The sequence below is a fragment of the Chrysemys picta genome, chromosome 24, assembly GCF_011386835.1.
Source record: "Chrysemys picta bellii isolate R12L10 chromosome 24, ASM1138683v2, whole genome shotgun sequence".
Taxonomy (NCBI): domain Eukaryota; kingdom Metazoa; phylum Chordata; order Testudines; family Emydidae; genus Chrysemys; species Chrysemys picta.
This window is the reverse complement of record NC_088814.1, coordinates 4,776,016-4,794,359: the sequence shown is the minus strand read 5'-3', so window position 1 is coordinate 4,794,359 and position 18,344 is coordinate 4,776,016. Positions and strand designations below refer to the sequence as shown.

Genomic DNA, 18,344 nt, shown 5'->3' with positions numbered 1-18,344 from the left:
CAGTGTCCTCTCTTTGGGACCTTGAAATATGGTAACCCTGTACTCACAAACACCTGGAGAGGTGACACCACCAGTGCTTCTGGGTCTAGCGCTTCCTTGCTGCCTTCTCTCTCTGCTGCCCTGATCTTTCTCCTGCTTCCCACGCCCCCATCCCGACCCAGCCCAACCCCCACCAGCCACACGGTTCAGATTCTCGGGCAGCCTCCCCCGGGTGGGAGGAGGCTCTTGTTTGTTACGTTCACCCTGAACACAGGGCGGCTCTTACACCCCCTCTGCTCGCTGGGCTGTTTGTACCCTCGCTTTCTCGCTGTCGGGGCTGGTCAGGGCTGTCACTGCTTTCGGGGTGACGGGCGGAGCTAGTGTTAGGGGCTGGGTCAAACCTGGTTGAAAGTGGGGCAGCAGTAACTTGTTATGTGCACTTGCGGGAGGGGGGCACCCGCCAAGGGCACGAGGAGCCTTGACCAAGGACGTGCAGTGAGTCGGTGGCAGGGCCAGAATTAGAACTCAGGGGGCTCCTGGCTCCCAGCCTTGTGCTCCACCTCTTCGCTCTGGCTGCCAGCCATGTTCCACATCCGCGTGGCAGGCGGGGGTGATGGGGAAGGGGCACTCTCCCTGGTTGATCTAAAGACCAGGCCAAGCCCAGCTCCCTCTCCACCCACTCCCATGCCCTCCCATGCCCTTGGCAGCTCTTAATGCACCTACACTTAGCAGCTGGCTTGGCTCCAGGAAGCACAAACTCTGCCACGTTCAATGGAGGTTTTGCTAAAGGGGGGAAAGAGGGGGGACTCCAGCCCAGAGATGGGCCATGGCAGGGGGTGGGGAAGGCTGAGCGCAGGCCCCTGAGGGCGGGGGAGGCCAAGGCAGAACCACAAGTGCCACTCAGGCAGCGTCTCCGGCACTCACTCTGACAGCTAGCAGAGCAAACCGGGACCCAGCCACGCAGGCCGTCATGTGGGAGAGCTGCAAACACACCGGCAGGCGTGCATCCACGCCAACACACAACCCAGACACGTGCAACCAGCCCGCAGCCCAAATACATGCAGACCTGCAACCCAGAGATGTGCAAACACGCAGGCAACACACAACCCGAACATGCAGGCAACACGCCACCCAAACACAGGGAGGCAACATGCAACCTGAATATATGCAAACACTTGCAAGTATGCAGGAAACTGCAACCTGCAAACTTGCAAACACATGCAAACACACACACACACACACACACACACAAGCTCACGCAACCCAAATACATACAAACTCACAGGTAAACATACAATACAAGCACATGAACATACCAATGCAGGGAGACACACACAAACCCAGACATGCAACTACACCTACAACCCAGACTCATACAACTCCCAAATAATGACTCACGCAGCCAAACTTACACACCTGGTAACCATTGGGTTCATACATGTGACATATGCAAACTTCCACAGACAACAAACCAAACATACACGTGTGTGCAATTACAGGGTCACATCTGCCAGCTCCAAACCACAAACCAACCCCACAATAAAATCAAAGGTCCAAACGCCCTCAGGGTGAAGCTTTGAAAGCTGCCTAAGGGGATTGGACGCCTGGTTCTCATTGGTTCCACTGGGGACTGGGGATGCAAACTGCACACCGAGTACATGTGGACACAGGAACACCTGTAATTGTCGGCATATATGCCCCCGGGCACAGCCTCCTACATCAACTAAAACAAGGGCACCTGCAAACGTACACACAAACCACCCTGAATACTGAGCCCGGCACACACAGCTCTCCAAGGCTGCCCCACACCCACCTCCACACAATCGCAGAAATGGAGGGCGGGAAGCGACCCTGAGCAGTCATCAAGCCCAGCTCCCGCCCCCGGCACTGAGGACCAAGCAAACTTAGGCCATCCCTGACGGGTGCAGTTGAATGCGCTTGGATAGCATTCAGGGGTGCAAGCTAATCCCACCCACGATCCTACCAGCCCCCCAGACCTACGCACCTCTGGGACCGCCCTCGGCCCTCTCCCCCCGCCGGCCCTCTCTCACCCTTCAGTTCGGTCAGCGTCTCCCCCAGCTGTTTAAGCACCATGGCCTTCTCCTCCAGCTCCTGCACAGGAACCAGCCGGTGATTGTCCTTCTGGATCTTCTCCACCGACTTCTCCAGGTCGCTGTAAGCACACCGTGCAAATGTCACTCCCCCGTCCTCCGGGCCGCGGCGAGGAGAGGGGGAGCTGGGGGAAGGGGAGCAGCCGGGCTGGATCGGGGAGTGCGGGCAAGGCCCCCGGGGCACGCATGCACGGCTTGCCGCTCAGGCCCCGGGCTGGGCCCGTTAGGCCGTTAGCAGCTCTGGTACCTCTTCAGGATCAGGCACCGGCACGAAGGCTGACCGGGGGCCTCTCCGAACCGGCCCACTAGTGCTATGGCCAATTTATACCCGCTGGGGAGCTGGCCACGCAGACTTTAATTCCCAGAGCCGTTCCCAGGCCCTCTCGGAGAGGGCAGAGCCATAGGCAGGATCAGGGATGGGTACTGGGCGCCCTGCCCACTCACCCCCAGGGACAGGCACTGGGCACCCTGCCCGCTCACCCCCAGGGACAGGCACTGGGCGCCCTGCCCCCCCAGGGACGGATTCCAATCCCGCCCTCACTTTAACTGCTGGGTGATTAGCTCTTCCTCGTTCAGGTAGCGGAGCCGCTCCTCCTCCACCAGGCTGCGCTGACGCTGCAGGGGGTCCTCCTGCTTGCGCATGGTGTCCGTCACCCGCACGCTGATCTCTGTCTCCGTCCGCCGCAGCATCGTCTTCACCGTCTCCTGGTTCTGCAGCTGTGAGGCCAGAGAGGCGGGGTGGGGTGGGGGGACAGAGAAGGGAGGGGAGGGCGTGAACTGGGGATACTTCAGGGAGCACGAGGAAACGGAAAAGCCGACCGATTCTGTCGCCCTCCCCAATACAGATCCGAACACCCAGAATGGCAATGCAGGGCACGGGGAGCCAGGACTCCTGGGTTCTATTCCCAGCTCTAGCCGGTGGTTGGAGCAAGGCGGTGGGAGCCAGGACCCCAGCTTGGCAAGGGTCTTTCCTAGTAGAACAGGAGACAGGGAGCTCCCATTTGCACATAGGAGGGCGAAGGGGGGCAGGATTCAAGGCTGGCTGAGAACCTGGGGGTCTGCCACCCAGCAGCCAAGTGCCCTGCCAGCAAAGCTGGGGATGAAGGGGGATTGTGAAGTGCTGACCCCAGCTCCAGGGATAACATGCGGCTGTCACTGCCCAGGTGAGAATGTGGTGGTGGCACTGGGGGAGGGGGGGGAACAAGTCGATTACACATTAACCCCCCAGCATGACAGGTGGGGGCAGCTCAGCCCTTACACACATGTTGGGGGGCTCGCCGGGGATCCCCTTTTCCTCTGTCCCACTGGAGAGCAACCAACCCCCCTTCGTCACGACTACCAGGCTGCCTCCTGTGTCCACCCGCGGGTCAGCTTAAAAATCCAACAGCTGGCAAAGATGGTTCCCCAACCCCCCATTCTGCGTGCTTTCCCCGGGCAAAGCCGCCGGGCTCGGCTCCCCTGGTTCGCCTGGCAATCCCGGCCGTGGCAGGGTCTGCCAAGGAGGGTCAGGGTGAGACAGACGCAGGGGCGGGTGTGTGTGGCACAGGCTGGACTTTGATCTCGGACGTATTTCCCGGGAATCTGGCCGATTGACGGAAGGAGCCGGGCCCTGGGAGGGCGTCAGCCGTTCTCCATTCCACCGGACTGGACCGCTTCCCCCTCCCCCATCTCTGCAGCGCCAGCCAGAACCGCCGCTCCCCCCAAATCTGTCACTGGTAATTAGCTTTGGCGCTAGACGAGACCAAGAAAAGCTGGGCCTGGCCACCAAGATCCCTGGCTCCTGACGGGGAGCTGCCATCTGCCTGGCCGTCCAGTGCCAGGGCAGGCACTGTTCAGCAGGAAGCGTGGGATTCTGGTGCAAGCTGTGGGTGGGGGTACGAGCTAGCAGGGAGAGAGGAGGAGGACAGGGGGGGTGGCTGTGGATGTGGGGGAACGCTGCTCTGCTACCCCAGATCTTAACTGGGCACGGAACAGCCAATCCCCCCTTTGCCAACCAACGCTCCTTTGCTTTGCTCCAGGCCAAGAAGCTGGGCTGAGTTCGAACCTGAGCAGCAGGACAGCCGGCTCAGGGGCTGGTGAACGGGCGATTGCCACGGGACAGCTCTTTGGTGGCCCACGGGCGTTGGCGGGTCTCAGGCTGGTCCCCGTATCACCAGCACCACAGGCGCTGGATGGTGGTTTCGAACAAGAGGTTGAGGCTACAATGGGACATGGTCTGTCTACACTGGGACACAGGGGTGTTCTTAACTCGGGTTCAAAGAGCAGTGACGACACGGCAGCGTGAGCGATGGGGGAGCCTGGGGTTAAAGCCAAGTGGCCGGATCTTCACTGCTATTTGAACCCGGGTTAAGACCACACCTTGTTTTGCAGCGTAGGCCTGACTCCGGGGCTCCTTTTGCCGACTGGGCCCTTCCTGCCTGTGGGTGACCTTCCCCACCTCCTGCCACTGGGGTCAGGAGCTGTGTGCTAAGAGGCCAGGCAGGACTCTCCTGGCCCCGAGCCGCACATGCCCCGATGAGAGCCGGCGGGCACGCTCCCAGGCTGGCGCTCCCCTCACCTGCAGCTTCTTCAGCTGCTGCAGTTGGTTGCGGAGGTCGCTGGCGTTCTGCTGCAGGTCGTGGAGGTGCAGTTGCATGTGCAGGCGGGTGATGGCCGTCGGCTGCCCGGCTGGGGTGCTGGTGGCGGAGGGGTACGAGGGGGCGGGGATCGGAGTCCCCGTGCAGCTCCGGCTGGCGGCTGAGAGCAAGAACAGAGCAGGACTAATGCAGTGCTAAGTCCGGGGAAGGCTCCCATCCCTTCTCCCTCGTTCTCTGCCCCCTCTCCTCCCCCCTCTAGACACACACAGTGCTTTCAGTCTGCAGGGGAGGCCCTACCTAAATATAAGGCACCTCCCCTTGGTCTCCCTTCCACAGCCCACCGGGCCCCTCCAGCAAGAGACACCCCACGCCATGGCTGGGTCTGCAAATCTGGTTCTCCCACCTTCCACAGAACCCACTTCCCGGCCCGGTCCTGCGGCTAAACCCAGCCCCGTTTCTGCCTAGAGGCGGGTGGGTTTGGTGCCCAGAATTGTACCCTGAGACCAGGCAGTAAGACACCAACTGCCAAAGAGCCCCTAGAAACAGAATCACTCGTCTGGGCGCTCCCAGTGCGGGCAAGGGGGGGATTTTAGAGCACTGAGCGAGGAATGCACTGCTGTGCGTGGGGCCGCACTGGTGGGGAGGAGATGCTGTGTGGGGTGGGGACAGGATGGTGGGGAGGAGCTGCAGCATGGGGGTGGGGACAGGATGGTAGGGGAGGAGCTGCTGCGTGGGGGTGGAGCTGGGATGGTGGAGGTGGAGCTGCTGCATGGGGGTGGGGACAGGGCCGGTGGGGGAGGAGCTGCTGTGTGGGGGTGTGGACAGGGCCGGTAGGGGAGGAGCTGCTGTGTGGGGTAGGGCTGGGCCAGGCTTCCTGAGTCTTTCTGTGGAGCTGCTCAGAGTCTCCCTCAGAAGCCACGTTCCTCACTGGAGAGAGGGGGTGGGGGCGGGGGCAGAGGACGGAGACCCATCCTCGAGGGCTGATGCCACCTGCCTAGGAGGGGGAGCCCTGGAGGCCCCTCCCACAAGCCCCTGGAGCCCGAAATCCCACGCGCTCCTCTCCAACCCGGGGCCAGCTACCCCAATGGCGCTCCCCGGCCCCCGGAGTGGGAGGACCCAGTGCGCCGGCGGGGTTTGGGACTGCGGCTCCATCACTTACGTGCTGACGGGGGTGTCCCTCCGTTGGTGGCGTCCGTCTTCTCGCTGCGTGGAGGGGAGGGCGGCAGATGAGATCGGGTTAAACATGCCAAGCCCCGGCCCAGGAGAGCCGGCAAAGGTGGGAGGTCACCGAGATAGGCCACGAGCAGGGGAGGAGGTGCCCGGAGAAGGATGTTAACTGGGAGGTGTTAGTGTCTTGCTGCCCCCTCCCAATCTCCCCCCTCAAACAGCCCTAAAGGGAGATCCTGCTTCTCCCTTCCCAAGCTGAACACGCTGGGGTTCCCCTGGGCCTTGAGGGGGGAGCCAGTGAGATTTACAGCCGCTCCGAGGCCCCTTTGCCCTGTTAGAACTGCCTGCACTGGCCAGAGTGTCCATGAGCACTGGGCCCCACTGGGCACCATGAGCCGGTGGAACTCACTGCCACAAGATAGCGGCCCGGAGCTTAGCAGGGATCAAGCGAATCCAGGGAGAACAAGACTCTCCGGAGTCGGAGAAATACACAGTGAAAGGACAGGACACCAAGCGCTTTGGAAAGGCTGTCGACCCTCCTGGCTCGGAGCAGGAGCCAGCCTTCGACGAACGGGTGGTAGGAAGAGCCTCGCTGGGCCCAAGTTGCCTGGAGGGGGAATCCGGAACCTTGCTTGGCAGTGGCTGGTGCTGGACCACATGGACCGCGGGCGTGGTCCTTACCGCCGTTCCTAAGAGCCTATCACAGGCCTGATCCCCAGGCCCTGCTCTGTGCTCAGCCCTGGCGAGCCCAGCGGGTGTGATCGGCAGCGATGGGGCTGCCCTGGGTGACCATCCCGGGGGAGCGGGGATCACGGCCTCGTTCGCAGACGGCCCGTGTGTCTGGGGTGCTCTCCCCACCCCCCTGGAGAATCTGTCGGGGCCCACTGGGGACGAGAGCGATGCTCCGCGCCCTTTGGTTTCCTCTCGGCAGCCGCATCACTGGGCGGGGCTTAAAGCCTCCAATCCCCACGCGCTTCCATTGAATGACGCCGCGTTCCCGTAAAATAGCCCCCGGCGCCCCCTGCAGGACGTTGCGGGATGCAGCTCGTGGCTATTGAGATCGCCGGGAAAGCCTGGATCACGCGCAACCTGCCACCTGCCCCACGCAGGGGCAGGATCAGCGGCCTCCTGCCCCCCTTCCTTACCTGGGGGTCTCGCCCTCGGAGCCCCGGAGCAGCGCACTCTGCACCAGCCCCGTCAGGCTGGCAATCTGCTTCTCCATGGCTTCCATCCGTTCCCTTTGGGGGGCAACAGAGCAGGATTAGATCTGGGCTCCAGCGGACGGACCCTCCAGGGCCGGGTATCCGCAGGGGAGGCCAAGGGCCTATGGACCCAGGGTCCTGGCCTTGCCCAGGAGAACGCCCCATCTGGATCCACACCCTAGGTGCTCAAACCCTGTTGGAGTCTCAGGGCCAGACCCTCGTCTGGTGTAGATCAGTGGAGCTCCCTTGGGGTCAATTCTCTCCCCATGTCCATTCGCGCCAGCTGGGGATCCGACCCTCCGTCTCTCTCTGCTCCAGCCTCCCACCCCCATCCCTGGTCGTAGAGCCCGGGCAATATTTAAAAAGGGATCTCAACCCTCAGTCTGTCCCTGAGGGCCTTGTCCTTCTTTGAGCCTCGTCCTCCCCTATCGGGGCCCTGGGCGGCCTGTGAATAATGAGTCCATCTGAGGTCCTGGCGCGGGCGCTTGTCGGTACAGCAGCTCATGACGGGACAGCGCTGCTAATTCCACTGTCCTTTGCTGTCCGCCTCCATCCTCCCCCATCTCTCTCCCCCTGGACAGATCCCAAATGGCTCCCCCCTGACAGCCCGGCTTGTCCCTGGGAACAACAAATGAGACCATCATTGCTTGGGAGATGAAGAGACAGGCGCAGAGAGATGAAAGGCAAGATAATGGCTTATTTCCATACCAACTACCTGCCTGTGTGCATCTCTCCCTGCTGCACTGGCTGTGTTACAATGGGGGCTCTGGCTTTTCATACACAGGCTGGGGAAGACAGAATTGCTCCCTCTTGTGCGGGGCCCCTAGTTTGATGAGCTGGGATAGGGATGCACTGCCAGGGAAACCGAGGCACAGAGCGATAAGGGGTCAGGATTCCAAGGGGGTACGTCCACACGGCCGCTGGGAGCAGTACACAGTACACAGACTCACACCAGCATGCTGCAAAGAGCTGGGTGGACGTCCTGGCGGGACTGCCCAGCTCGCTTCGACCTCAGCCCCTGACTACGCAGCGCCGTGGGTGCAGACACGGCCATCGGCGTCACAATGGGGGCGGAGTGGCAGCAAAACTCCAGCTCAGAGTGACACAGGGCGCCCGTGAAAAGCCAGGCTCTGAACTCGGGTCTCCTGAAGCCCAGCCCAGAGCCCTATCCACCAGACCATCCTCCCTCCTCGGCATCCCACTGAAGTTTTTCCTCTACAAAGTGGCACCAAGAGGTGACCCAGACCCCAGATTCCCCCACCTGCCTGATGCATTAGCCAAGGTCCAACAGCAGGAAAGAGTTAAGAAAAAGAACCCAGGAGTCCTGAGGCCCAGTCCGCAGCTCAAACCACTAAACGATGCTGCCTCCTGTATCGCTGGATCATACTCTAGTGCTCAGAGCCAGTTACTGCATCTCAGGACTTCTGGGTTCTAATTCCCGTCTCTGCCACTGCCGTGCGACTGTCTCCTCTCTGTGACTCAGTTTCCCATCTGGAAAAGGGGGTTCACAACCTGACCGCATGGCAAACCCAGGACTCAGTCTCCTAGTCCCATTGTTGCTGGGAACCTGCCGATCCAAGCCCCGTTCCTTACCTTGTTTCCGTATCCTTGGCGGGCACGGGAGGACCGAACCCTGATAGGGGTCGATCCCCGGGGCCTGGGAAGAGTTCGGGGGGCCCCGAGGAGCTGGGGTTGCGGGGCTTGCTGACGGGGCTGTCCATGAAGACCGAGGAGCAGGAGTCTTTGCGGAAGGACTGGCGGACAGGTGAGGACCTGCTGGGCGGCCCCGAGTAGGGACTGTGAGGGCTCTGCCCCTGCTGGACGTCCACCAGCCGGCCGTCGGCCATCTTCTGCGGGGAGGACGGGGGCATGCGGAAGCCGAGGCTGGGCCCGTAGGTGTCGCTGTAGATCTGGGCGTTGGGCTTGTACAGGCTGTCCTCCAGCTCTGTCTGCAGGGCGGCTGCCGAGTAGGTGCTGAGGGAGCGGACCGAGCCCCGTTTGTACAGCCCCCCGGCGTAGGCGAAGGGGTCGCCCATGCCGGCCAGGGACTGCGTGGAGGTGATGCTGAGCCGCCCCTCGTGCACCATGCCGTAGGGGTCGGCATACAGCCCCTCGTTCTTCATCAGCACCATGTTCTTGCCGGCCAGGTCTTCGTCCGGCTTGACGTCCCGGCGCTCCAGGATGGCGCTGGGGCTGGGCGACACGCCCGCGGCGGGCGGCAGGTTGGAGAGGCGCTCGCCGTGGTGCACGGGGCTGCCGGCGTAGGAGGGCGGGCGCCCGCCGCTGTAGGACATGCGGGAGCGGGACGGGGAGGAAGACTGGAGCACGGGCGGAGGGGAGCCAGAGGTGAGGTGGGAAGCGGGGGACATGCTGTTCAGCCGGCGGGTGGGGGACGACTCCCTGGAGGTGTAAACCATCTCCCGCTGCAGGGAAGAGAGACGTGCCACCGAGGCTGTAACCACTCGCCCCTCTTGTGGGGCAAGCCCCAGGCCCACCCCGGCGGAACCCTTCCAGAGTGGGGCCCGGAGACCCGCAAAAGGGGGGTGGGGGTTCATAGGGTCGCCGAGACGAGCTGCCTTTGCGGGTGTGTTGCACGTGTGTGCACGCACGTGGGTGTGCATGCATGTGACAGTACCTCTCTCCTCCCCCGCTGTCCCCCCATTCTCCCTGGCGACCCCCCTAGATGTGCTGGCGGTTCATAGTTCACACACTGAGCTGCGGCAGGTGATGGGCAGTTGCACATGGGGGGGGGTTTAGAAGGCAGAAGGGCCTGGGAAGACAGGGACACAGGACAGGAGGGCGGGGATACTGACACTGCCTAGCTCCCGCCTCTCCGCTGCAGCCCATCGCCCGGGGCCATGTGCAAGGAACACAGAAAGGGCCCGATCCTCTGTTGCCAGCCCCAGGATGGCCATGGCTTGCACCCGCTTTGCACTAGCGTAAAGGGCTGCACAGGGGGCAGGGCAATGGAGAACCAGGCCTAGAGTCTGTGGTGTGGGGGTGATCTCGCACGCGCGCACACACACTCACTCACTCACACGCTGCTGCTTCTCACATAAGCAAAGTGGGATTGGAGGCTGGGGCTTAAGGGAGGGGAGCCCTACGGGGCGTGAGCTGCTTGTTTGTAAACATTGATGCTTTCAAACACACACACACACACACACACACACACACACACACACACACACACACGCGCGTGCTGTCAGCAGAGCCAAATAATCCCCCTCCACCCCCACCCCACCCACCCACACACGTTCATTGTGAAATCAGGAGACACTGCCACAGGGACTTAGAGCCCAGAGAAGATCACGCAAAGTGGGGAGGGTCAGTAGAGGTGGCAGTGGCCAGAAGGCAGATCCTGGAGTAAACCCAGAAACCCGCCCCCCCACCCCACTCCTGGCAAGACCAGAATGCCAGATCCCAGTGCAAACCCAGCCCTCCCTCCTAGGATGAGACTGGAATCCCGGTGCAAACCCAACCCCTGAAGAACCAGCCTCCCCTTGGCCTTCACCCTGATGCACCCCAGAAATGAAGATCAGCACCATCCCACACGCCCTGGCAGATTGCAGGAGCACAACAATTTACTCTGATTAATACCCTAATCAGCATGTTTATGACTCCACTGCCAGGGCTCCGACCATCCAATCTCCTAAAGTAACACTTAATGGGAGCCCATAACTCCTTCCACAAACACACTCAGGCACCAGTGTTCCCCTAGCCCCCCTGGCTCTCACACAAGCAAGGTCTGTGCGCTCACAGCCACGCCTGCCCTCCAGCTTCCGACAGAGTGTGTGTGTGTGTGTGTCTCCAGCTTCCGACAGTGTGTGTGTGTGTCTCTCCAGCTTCCGACAGTGTGTGTGTGTGTGTGTGTGTGTGTGTGTGTGTGTCCAGCTTTCGACAGCCCATGTGAGTGTGTGTGTGTGTGTGTGTCCAGCTTTCGACAGCCCATGTGAGTGTGTGTGTGTGTGTGTGTGTGTCCAGCTTTCGACAGCCCGTGTGAGTGTGTGTGTGTGTGTGTGTGTGTCCAGCTTTCGACAGCCCGTGTGAGTGTGTGTGTGTGTGTGTGTGTGTCCAGCTTTCGACAGCCCGTGTGTGTGTGTCCAGCTTTCGACAGCCCGTGTGTGTGTGTGTGTGTGTGTGTGTGTGTGTGTGTGTGTGTCCAGCTTTCGACAGCCCGTGTGTGTGTCTTTGTGCATTTCCTGGCACCATTCTTCCCCCAAACCCAACATGGAGATGGGAGAGCCCTGGCCCCATGAAATGGGGTAGTTCTTCTCCCTCCCAGATGGGACAAGTTGAGACAGCCCCTCCCCCAGAGGTGGGACATCCGCCGTCTCCTTACCCTCAGGTCCCCATTGGTGATGTGCGAGGCTGGGAAGGAGGCGTAGAGGGGCTCTTTGCGGTAGATTTTGATGATGCTTCTGTCCTGGATGTCCCTGAAAGAGAAGGCGAAGCAGTGAGCGGGACACCCCAATGGCAGTGCAGATTGCTAGCCCCTGGACCACCGGCAGCAGCCCCCTCGCTCCGTGCTAAAATGGGAGCAAACAAATCTCACGCGTCAGGACGTCCGTCTGCTGCGGGGTCAGGGAGGGACGGGCCACGAGGGCCACACTGGCCAATCAGCCAGGGCATGTGCACAAGAGAGGAGTTCCCCTTGCTCCAAAGCATCTGGGAATTGGCCCGGCAAACACACTGGCGCCGTCACCATGCAGGGAGCAAACCTGAGTCGGAATTCTGAGCCCAGCTGGAAGCGAATCTCTGTCTATCCCCCTCTCCCCGCCCCACTGAGCGCGCCTGCGGCCCCCGCCTCCTTCCCGGGGGCCCTCACCGGACGTCCTCCAGCTCGTAGAAGACATTGCGCGACTCGTCCTTGATCAGGATGGCGGTGTTGGACGATTTCAGCATCCCCATGGTGAGCTTCTGGGGGAACATGTGGACGATGAGGGCGTGCAGCGTGTCCATGCTGCTGATCTCGTGGGTGATGTGGACGCGCCTCGTCTCGTCCCCGAACTGCAGGAAAAGGACCCCTGGAAACGGAGACGGGAGAGAAGGGGAGAAAGGGTAAAAACACAGCTCTGAGCAGGCACTGACTGACAGCGCGGCAGCCCAGTACGTCGGGCAAGGGGCTAGGAATCAGGAGACCTGGGTGCTAGTCCTGGCTCCGTGCCTCAGTTTCCCCATCTCATTGGAGGGTCTATAGATCCCATATTATTGTTATTACTCTATATTCACGCTTAGACCAGTGCCAGTAAAACATTGCTCAAGCCAGGGAAGAGTGACATAAATTAAAGTCCAGTATCTCACCTAAAAACAAAGTGCTAGTGACCCGGGCTTAACCACAAACTTCCCACCCGAAGCCGTATTTAACCCTTCACAAACCAGGGGGATCTTTGGCTCCAGGGCTGCGGCTGTACTTGACGTCGTCGGAAAGCTGATTTCTCGCCCCATCTTCCTTCCCCACCCCACTCTGCGTCTCAACGCTTCCCCACCCCACTCCCGAAAAGTAACAACGACCTCCGGCGCTTGTCATCTGGGAGATCCCAGCTGCTGCCACCCCACGGGAAGGAGTGCTCATCTCATCCGCTCCGATAACTCGCTCCTTACAGCCGCAGGAGTTCTCTGGACGCTTAAAGGGGAAGCGGCTTGCATTTCTGGGCCCCGGCGGCCTGGGTTTGCCTGACTGGAGCCCTGTGCTGTTGGTGGGCATGCAGTGGAGCTGTTGGGCCAGGGAACAATAAGTGACCAGCGTTTGCGGATCAGAAAAGTCAAAGGCTGGCCTGATGAGCAGCCAACTCCTGGCTGATGGGGGCTTTAGGAAGAGGTTTCTCCTCCTACGGACAAAGTTACCCATAAATGCCTTCAACAGGGTTTCTTGCACAATAGCTGGCACAATACTGGTCTGATCCACTTCAATGTGGTCATTCCTAGGTACCCTACCATTGATCCCTGCCCCCTTACACATACTAATGCCATGGGTCATCAAAGGCACAACCCCCTAGCGCTGGAGCTAAAGGAGTAACTCCCTCAGCTGTCAGGAAGTAGCAGGCTGTTGTAGTCAATAGAGGCGGCCACTAGAGGGAGACAGGAGCACACACAGTCAGCCCTCCCATCCCACTGATGGAGTCTGCCAGCCCCAGCTCCCGTGGCATGTGTAGACGTGTTGGTGGGGCAACAGGTTAAAACGCCCCCGACGGAGACGCAGTGGGAGCCGGCCTGCGGTACCTGGCGACCGGAGCTTGGTTTGGCTGGTGGAGCGGGACAAAGGCAAGCTCTGCCGGAACCGGTTCATCCTGTTGAATCCAATGGGCAGCTCGGCTTCAGACATGGTTTCCAGGGACTCGGCCGAGGCGAAGGAGAGTTTGGCTTGATCGGCCAGGGCGGGCTGGGAGCCCTGGGAGTGCCGCGAACTTCTTGTCTGGAACGGAAGAGACGAGCCGTCAGAGAACGCACCCCCCCACTCCCCCGGACTAGCTAGAGCTCACGGAGCGATGGGGTGCCCCATTCTACACCTCATGGGGCAACAGCGCCTCCTCTGAGACCCCAGGCAGCACTGGCGAGCCGTGGGCTAGGGCTGAGCCAAGGAGGCAGTGTGGGGGGGGTGCTTTGTTCTATGCCCCACGCTGAACCAGCCCAGGGCCGTGCTCCAGACTCTACCCTCGACTTCAGTGCAAGGCCTCCCTGATCTCTTGTTTGACGCATGTACGACCATCTGCTGCGTCCTTGGCGCGCTCTCCGCCCGCAGCGGGCAGTCTGCAGTCTCAAGCCTCCTTAGCAGCTCCTTCATTCTGACACCGTGTTACCGGGGGTCTTGAAAATCACCCAGCTACGTGTTACGTCATTTACAGACAGTCCCTTTGCACTCCAAGCTCCTCTGAGTCCTTCTATCGCCCCGGTTACAATCAAGACGGGAACGGCCGCCTGGCAACCGAGGGGCTTTGGAATAATTTTAGCAATTAAAGGAGGGTCGCCAGCCATAACGGCAAGAAACTGGCTCCCAGGAAGCTTAAATGCCCAGGTTATTCTGGAAGGAAAGCAGCGGCAAAGGTTACGGCTGCATGAGTTGGGCGGACGTAATGGGATTGGGTTTACAGCAGTAAAAGTTTAATACGCCAGGAGTCCAATTTCACAGCCAAACACATCCCCCCCCAGTCGAAAGGCTCTGCCTGCAGGCGGGGGCTTTCTGCACAAAACATCGGTAAACCCTGCATGCGGTGTGCATATATATTTAATAGGAACAGAGCATACCAGGTACATGCATCGTATGAGGCAATGCGTTTTGCACCCCACACGGTCCCCAGGGAAAGAAATATACCCGCACCGGGAATACGCGGATCCCATTGGCACAAGGATCTGTATCGGGGCTGCTTTGGAGATGCGCTGCAGGGGGGCTGCCGGTGCAGAGCACCTCTGGAAATCAGCCCTGGGGTGAATATAGGGGAACGCTTTCCCGCAAATGTCCATACAGATTTTGGAATGACTTCCCATTGCTTATGGGTTCCCTTTCTATGGACATTATAGGATTTGAATTACAGCTGAGACCAGGGCCCTATTGTGCCAGGCGCTGCATAGACCCTAACTGAAATCAGGGCCCTGTTGTGCCAGGCGCTGTACGTGCGCAGAGTCAGAGACAGTCCCCGCCCCAGAGAGTTTATGGACATCCAAAATGCGTCAGCACGTGACACGCCCCGATGAGTCTGTGTCAAAGCCAGGATTGGAACCCAGGAGTCCTGCTCCTATCGTCCCTGAAGACAGACACACGCCATGCTGCTGTGGTTTGCACCCACGGAGACGCCGGGACCTTGCCACGCGGCTCTGACTCGGCACGGAAACCGGCTGGCTGGTGATCTCTGGTTTTGAACAGCAGACGCATCAAACACAGAGAGCAAACAGTTCCTGAGGTGTAGGAAAGCGGACGTAGAAGGGGCAACAGCTCTATTTTAAGACCAACCCCCTCCATGGGAAATGACAACAGCCATAATCGTCATTTAAATTAGGCATTAATTGGAAATGTTAATTAATCCTGGGGCGTGAGGATGTTTTATGGGTTGGAAACGTTCTCTCCGTAAAGAACTGCCAGAAAATTGGCTGTAATTTACAAAGAAACAAAGCAGTCGGCAAAATGGGTCTTTAAACTGTAAACGGTGAGAAAACGGTTTCTCACTTCGAAGGGCCTGATCCTGCTGGCTGGGAGCAGGATCGGAGCCAACGGGTTGGATCCAAAGCAGAGGGGAGCTAATGTGAGTCTTTCCTATGGGCTTTGGACCTGGCCCCAAGAGAGGTACGCCGGGGACGGGGAGAGGGACGGGAGCTGGGCACGCTGGGATGGATTGTATCTGTGGATTTTAGTGCGAGGGAGACATTTGGTACTCAGTGGGCAGCTGTATCTGGCCCAGGCCGGCTGCTGGAGCTACACTGCACCTTTCAGCACCTTACTGCACCGCGCCAGGGCCGGCGTTTGTGATCTGCTCACGAGCATGCGTACACAGGACGAGATCCAATCTGTGACCGGGGCGGGAGGCCCGGGGCGACGGCGGGGGCTGAGATTCCCATCCATCTTCACGAGCGAGAGGGCGAATAACGCTCAAGAGGCCACGTCAGGAACAAGTTGTTGCTCCCGCGGCAGGTGGGCCATCCTTGCTCAGCTGGAGGGCTTACAAGTGGTTCTCGTCATTTCTCTCCAAACCAGATGAATCCACAAGACTTTCCCCCCCACTCCTCTCCTTTTCTCCCGCCCGGCCCCGGTGCAGTCCTGGAGTGCATGGTAAAGTGCCTCCGCTCTCACTGAGTAGCATTTCACGCCCACGTCACGCCGGGGTACGCGATGCCACAAGACAGTGGAGAATCAGGCCTGTTTGGAGGCCAATTCTATTTCAGAAGCAAGCCAACCAGCCGCTTTTCTAGCTAAGCCCGAAATACCACCACTACTACTGGGCTACGGAGGGTGTCCCAGTTATTAAGGTATGGACTGAGGAGATGGGGCTCACTCCCTGACTCTGCCGCCAACTTCCCGTGTCTCCTTGGGCACTTCGAGCCAGGTCCTCTAAAGTAATTCAGCTCCTAACTCCCACTGGTTTCAACGGGAGTTAGGCCCCCAAGTGCCTTTGGGGATCCAGCCCTTAATCTCGGGATGTCTCCGTTTCCCATCTCTAAATGGGGGATAATTTCTCCCACTTGGTCTGGCTTCCCTATTGAAATTGTGAGCTCTCTAGTGGCTCTCAACCTTTCCAGAGGACTGGCCTCCTTTCAGGCGTCTGATTTGTCTTGCGTACCCCCAAGTTTCACCTCACTTAAAAACGACTTGCTTACAAAATCAGCCGTAAAAATACAGACGTGTCACAGCCACTAAAACTGAAAAGTTGCGGACTTTCTCATTTTTACCATAGAACTGCAAAATCAATCGATTGGAATATAAATATTGCACTTACATTTCAGGGTATAGTATATGGAGCCGTATAAACAAGTCATTGTCTGTGTGACATTTTAGTTTGCACTGACTTTGCTAGTGCTTTTTATGTCGCCTGCTGTAAAACTAGGCAAATATCTAGACGAGTTGATGTACCCCCTGGAAGACCTCTGCGTACCCCCAGGGCTACGTGGAGCCTGGGTTGAGAACCACTGCTCTAGCGCAGCGACTGTCTCTCTCGGTATATGTACAGCGCCTGGCACAATGGGGCCCTGATCTCAGCCGGGGTCTCCAAGTACTTGTTGATTCTCCTCCCTAGATGGTTCACGAAGGTGGGTGAGTTCGACTAGGGAGGAGAAAGGCTCTACCCAGTTTGGGGGAAGCAGTTTTCTCCCACAGCTCCCCCTGCCAGGAGGGATCCGTCTCCTGTTATGATCCCCACCGGTGAGTCGCTTTATCCCCATCTTATAGGAGGCACTGAGGGGGAAGTAACCCACTCCCACAGGTCACACAGTGAGTCTTCACCAGAGCTAGGCACAGAACCCTGCCTGTGCTTCCTTCTAGCCCACTAGGCCATACTGCCTCCTAGAGCCACCTGTGCCGGCCCAAACCAAACACCTCTGGTAACGCAGAGTTAAGGTTGCCTGGAGGCATCTTGCGCCCGTCCAGAACACTCACACAGAGTGAAGGTACCCGCCCACACAACCTTAACTCTGCCCCCTGGAGCGGGCAATAGGCACTGGGAATGATTTGCCTGCGCGCCAGCTACACTGACTGTGCTCGGTGTCGCTGTATTGAGTGTTGTTTTCCAGCAGCCGTCCCTTTCTCTCTCTCTCAATCTGTCCCTTGGCCCCCCGCTCTCCCAGCCGTTGCTTTCCACTCCGAGCCCCTTTCCGCTCCTTCCCTGCCCCTCGGTGCGCCCGGACTCCCCTAAAGTGAACCCAAGCCCGGGCCGAAGTGTCACACCTACAAGGCTCTGGCAGGCTTTAAAGGGAGGGACAACGGGTTTGCACGCGCCCAAGCCAACTTCCCTCCCCACCCGCTTATTTTGTCTGGAGAAGAAAATAAAAATAGATTGAACCAAGGGGGGGAAAATATGTCTCTGGCGCTCTATCTGCATGACAATACAGGCCTCGTTAGCAGAGTGATTGCTGTTGCCATGCTAGCATCTGCGTTGCTAGGGGGTTTAGTGTGGGAGCCGCTCAGGGTGTCTGGTGAGTCTAACACGCTTTCAAAATCGGTCCAGAGTTCGGTGGGGAGGCATCAGTTGATTTGAGGGGTGGGGGTTCACAAGCAAGGTGTGGTACATCCAGCTGTTCCGGGGGAATTGATTTCCCACAGCTGCCCAGGTTTCAATTGACCTGGAGTAATTAACCCCATCCAAAGAGGCTAATTACAGCATCTGTTTAAAAAAAAAAAAACACACAGTAGCTTGAAAATGAATTGATTTCCGGGCCAGAAGGGGCTATTTTGATCATCTAGTCTGACCTCCTGCCTAGCACAGGCCACGGGATTTCATGTAGCCCAATCTAGGACTCGATGACATCATGCTGGGGCGATGACATCACAGCTAGACGACAAAACACGACACTCCCAAGCTCTCTCGGGACAGGTCACCTCTACGGCTGCCTTTACTCCACTCGTACCTTATCCGCACAGCCGGGCAACTGATGCTAGACCAACGACGCTCCCAGGAGCGGCCCTTGCGGGGAAGGTACCGAGATGGGCCTGGGGCAGCCCGGCTGCGGCTCCTTGCTTTGACAGCCTCGCAGAACCCCCAGGCAGGGTTATTACTGTCACTTGGGCGGGGGGAGGGGACAACGAGGTGCAAAGACAAAGTGACTTGCCCTGGGTCACACAAGGAGACTGTGGCAGAGCCAGGCTTGAGTCCCGATCTCCTGGATCCCAG

The 18,344-nt window shown here is 59.2% G+C and overlaps 1 protein-coding gene across 19 annotated transcripts in view; it reads right to left on the bottom strand.

Moving 5' to 3' along the window:
- Positions 1 to 18,344, bottom strand: part of SRCIN1 (SRC kinase signaling inhibitor 1) — a 183,998-nt gene that overhangs the window by 26,097 nt on the left and 139,557 nt on the right. For all 19 annotated transcript variants that reach the window (XM_024100746.3, XM_042844553.2, XM_042844552.2 and 16 more), the window contains 9 exons: positions 13,255 to 13,447; positions 11,861 to 12,059; positions 11,375 to 11,468; positions 8,629 to 9,458; positions 6,979 to 7,071; positions 5,826 to 5,869; positions 4,648 to 4,826; positions 2,632 to 2,807; positions 2,031 to 2,152 (listed from right to left, as the gene is read on the bottom strand). In XM_024100746.3, coding sequence (XP_023956514.1) covers positions 2,031 to 2,152; positions 2,632 to 2,807; positions 4,648 to 4,826; positions 5,826 to 5,869; positions 6,979 to 7,071; positions 8,629 to 9,458; positions 11,375 to 11,468; positions 11,861 to 12,059; positions 13,255 to 13,447 — 1,930 coding nt within the window. The remainder of the gene's footprint in view (positions 1 to 2,030; positions 2,153 to 2,631; positions 2,808 to 4,647; positions 4,827 to 5,825; positions 5,870 to 6,978; positions 7,072 to 8,628; positions 9,459 to 11,374; positions 11,469 to 11,860; positions 12,060 to 13,254; positions 13,448 to 18,344) is intronic.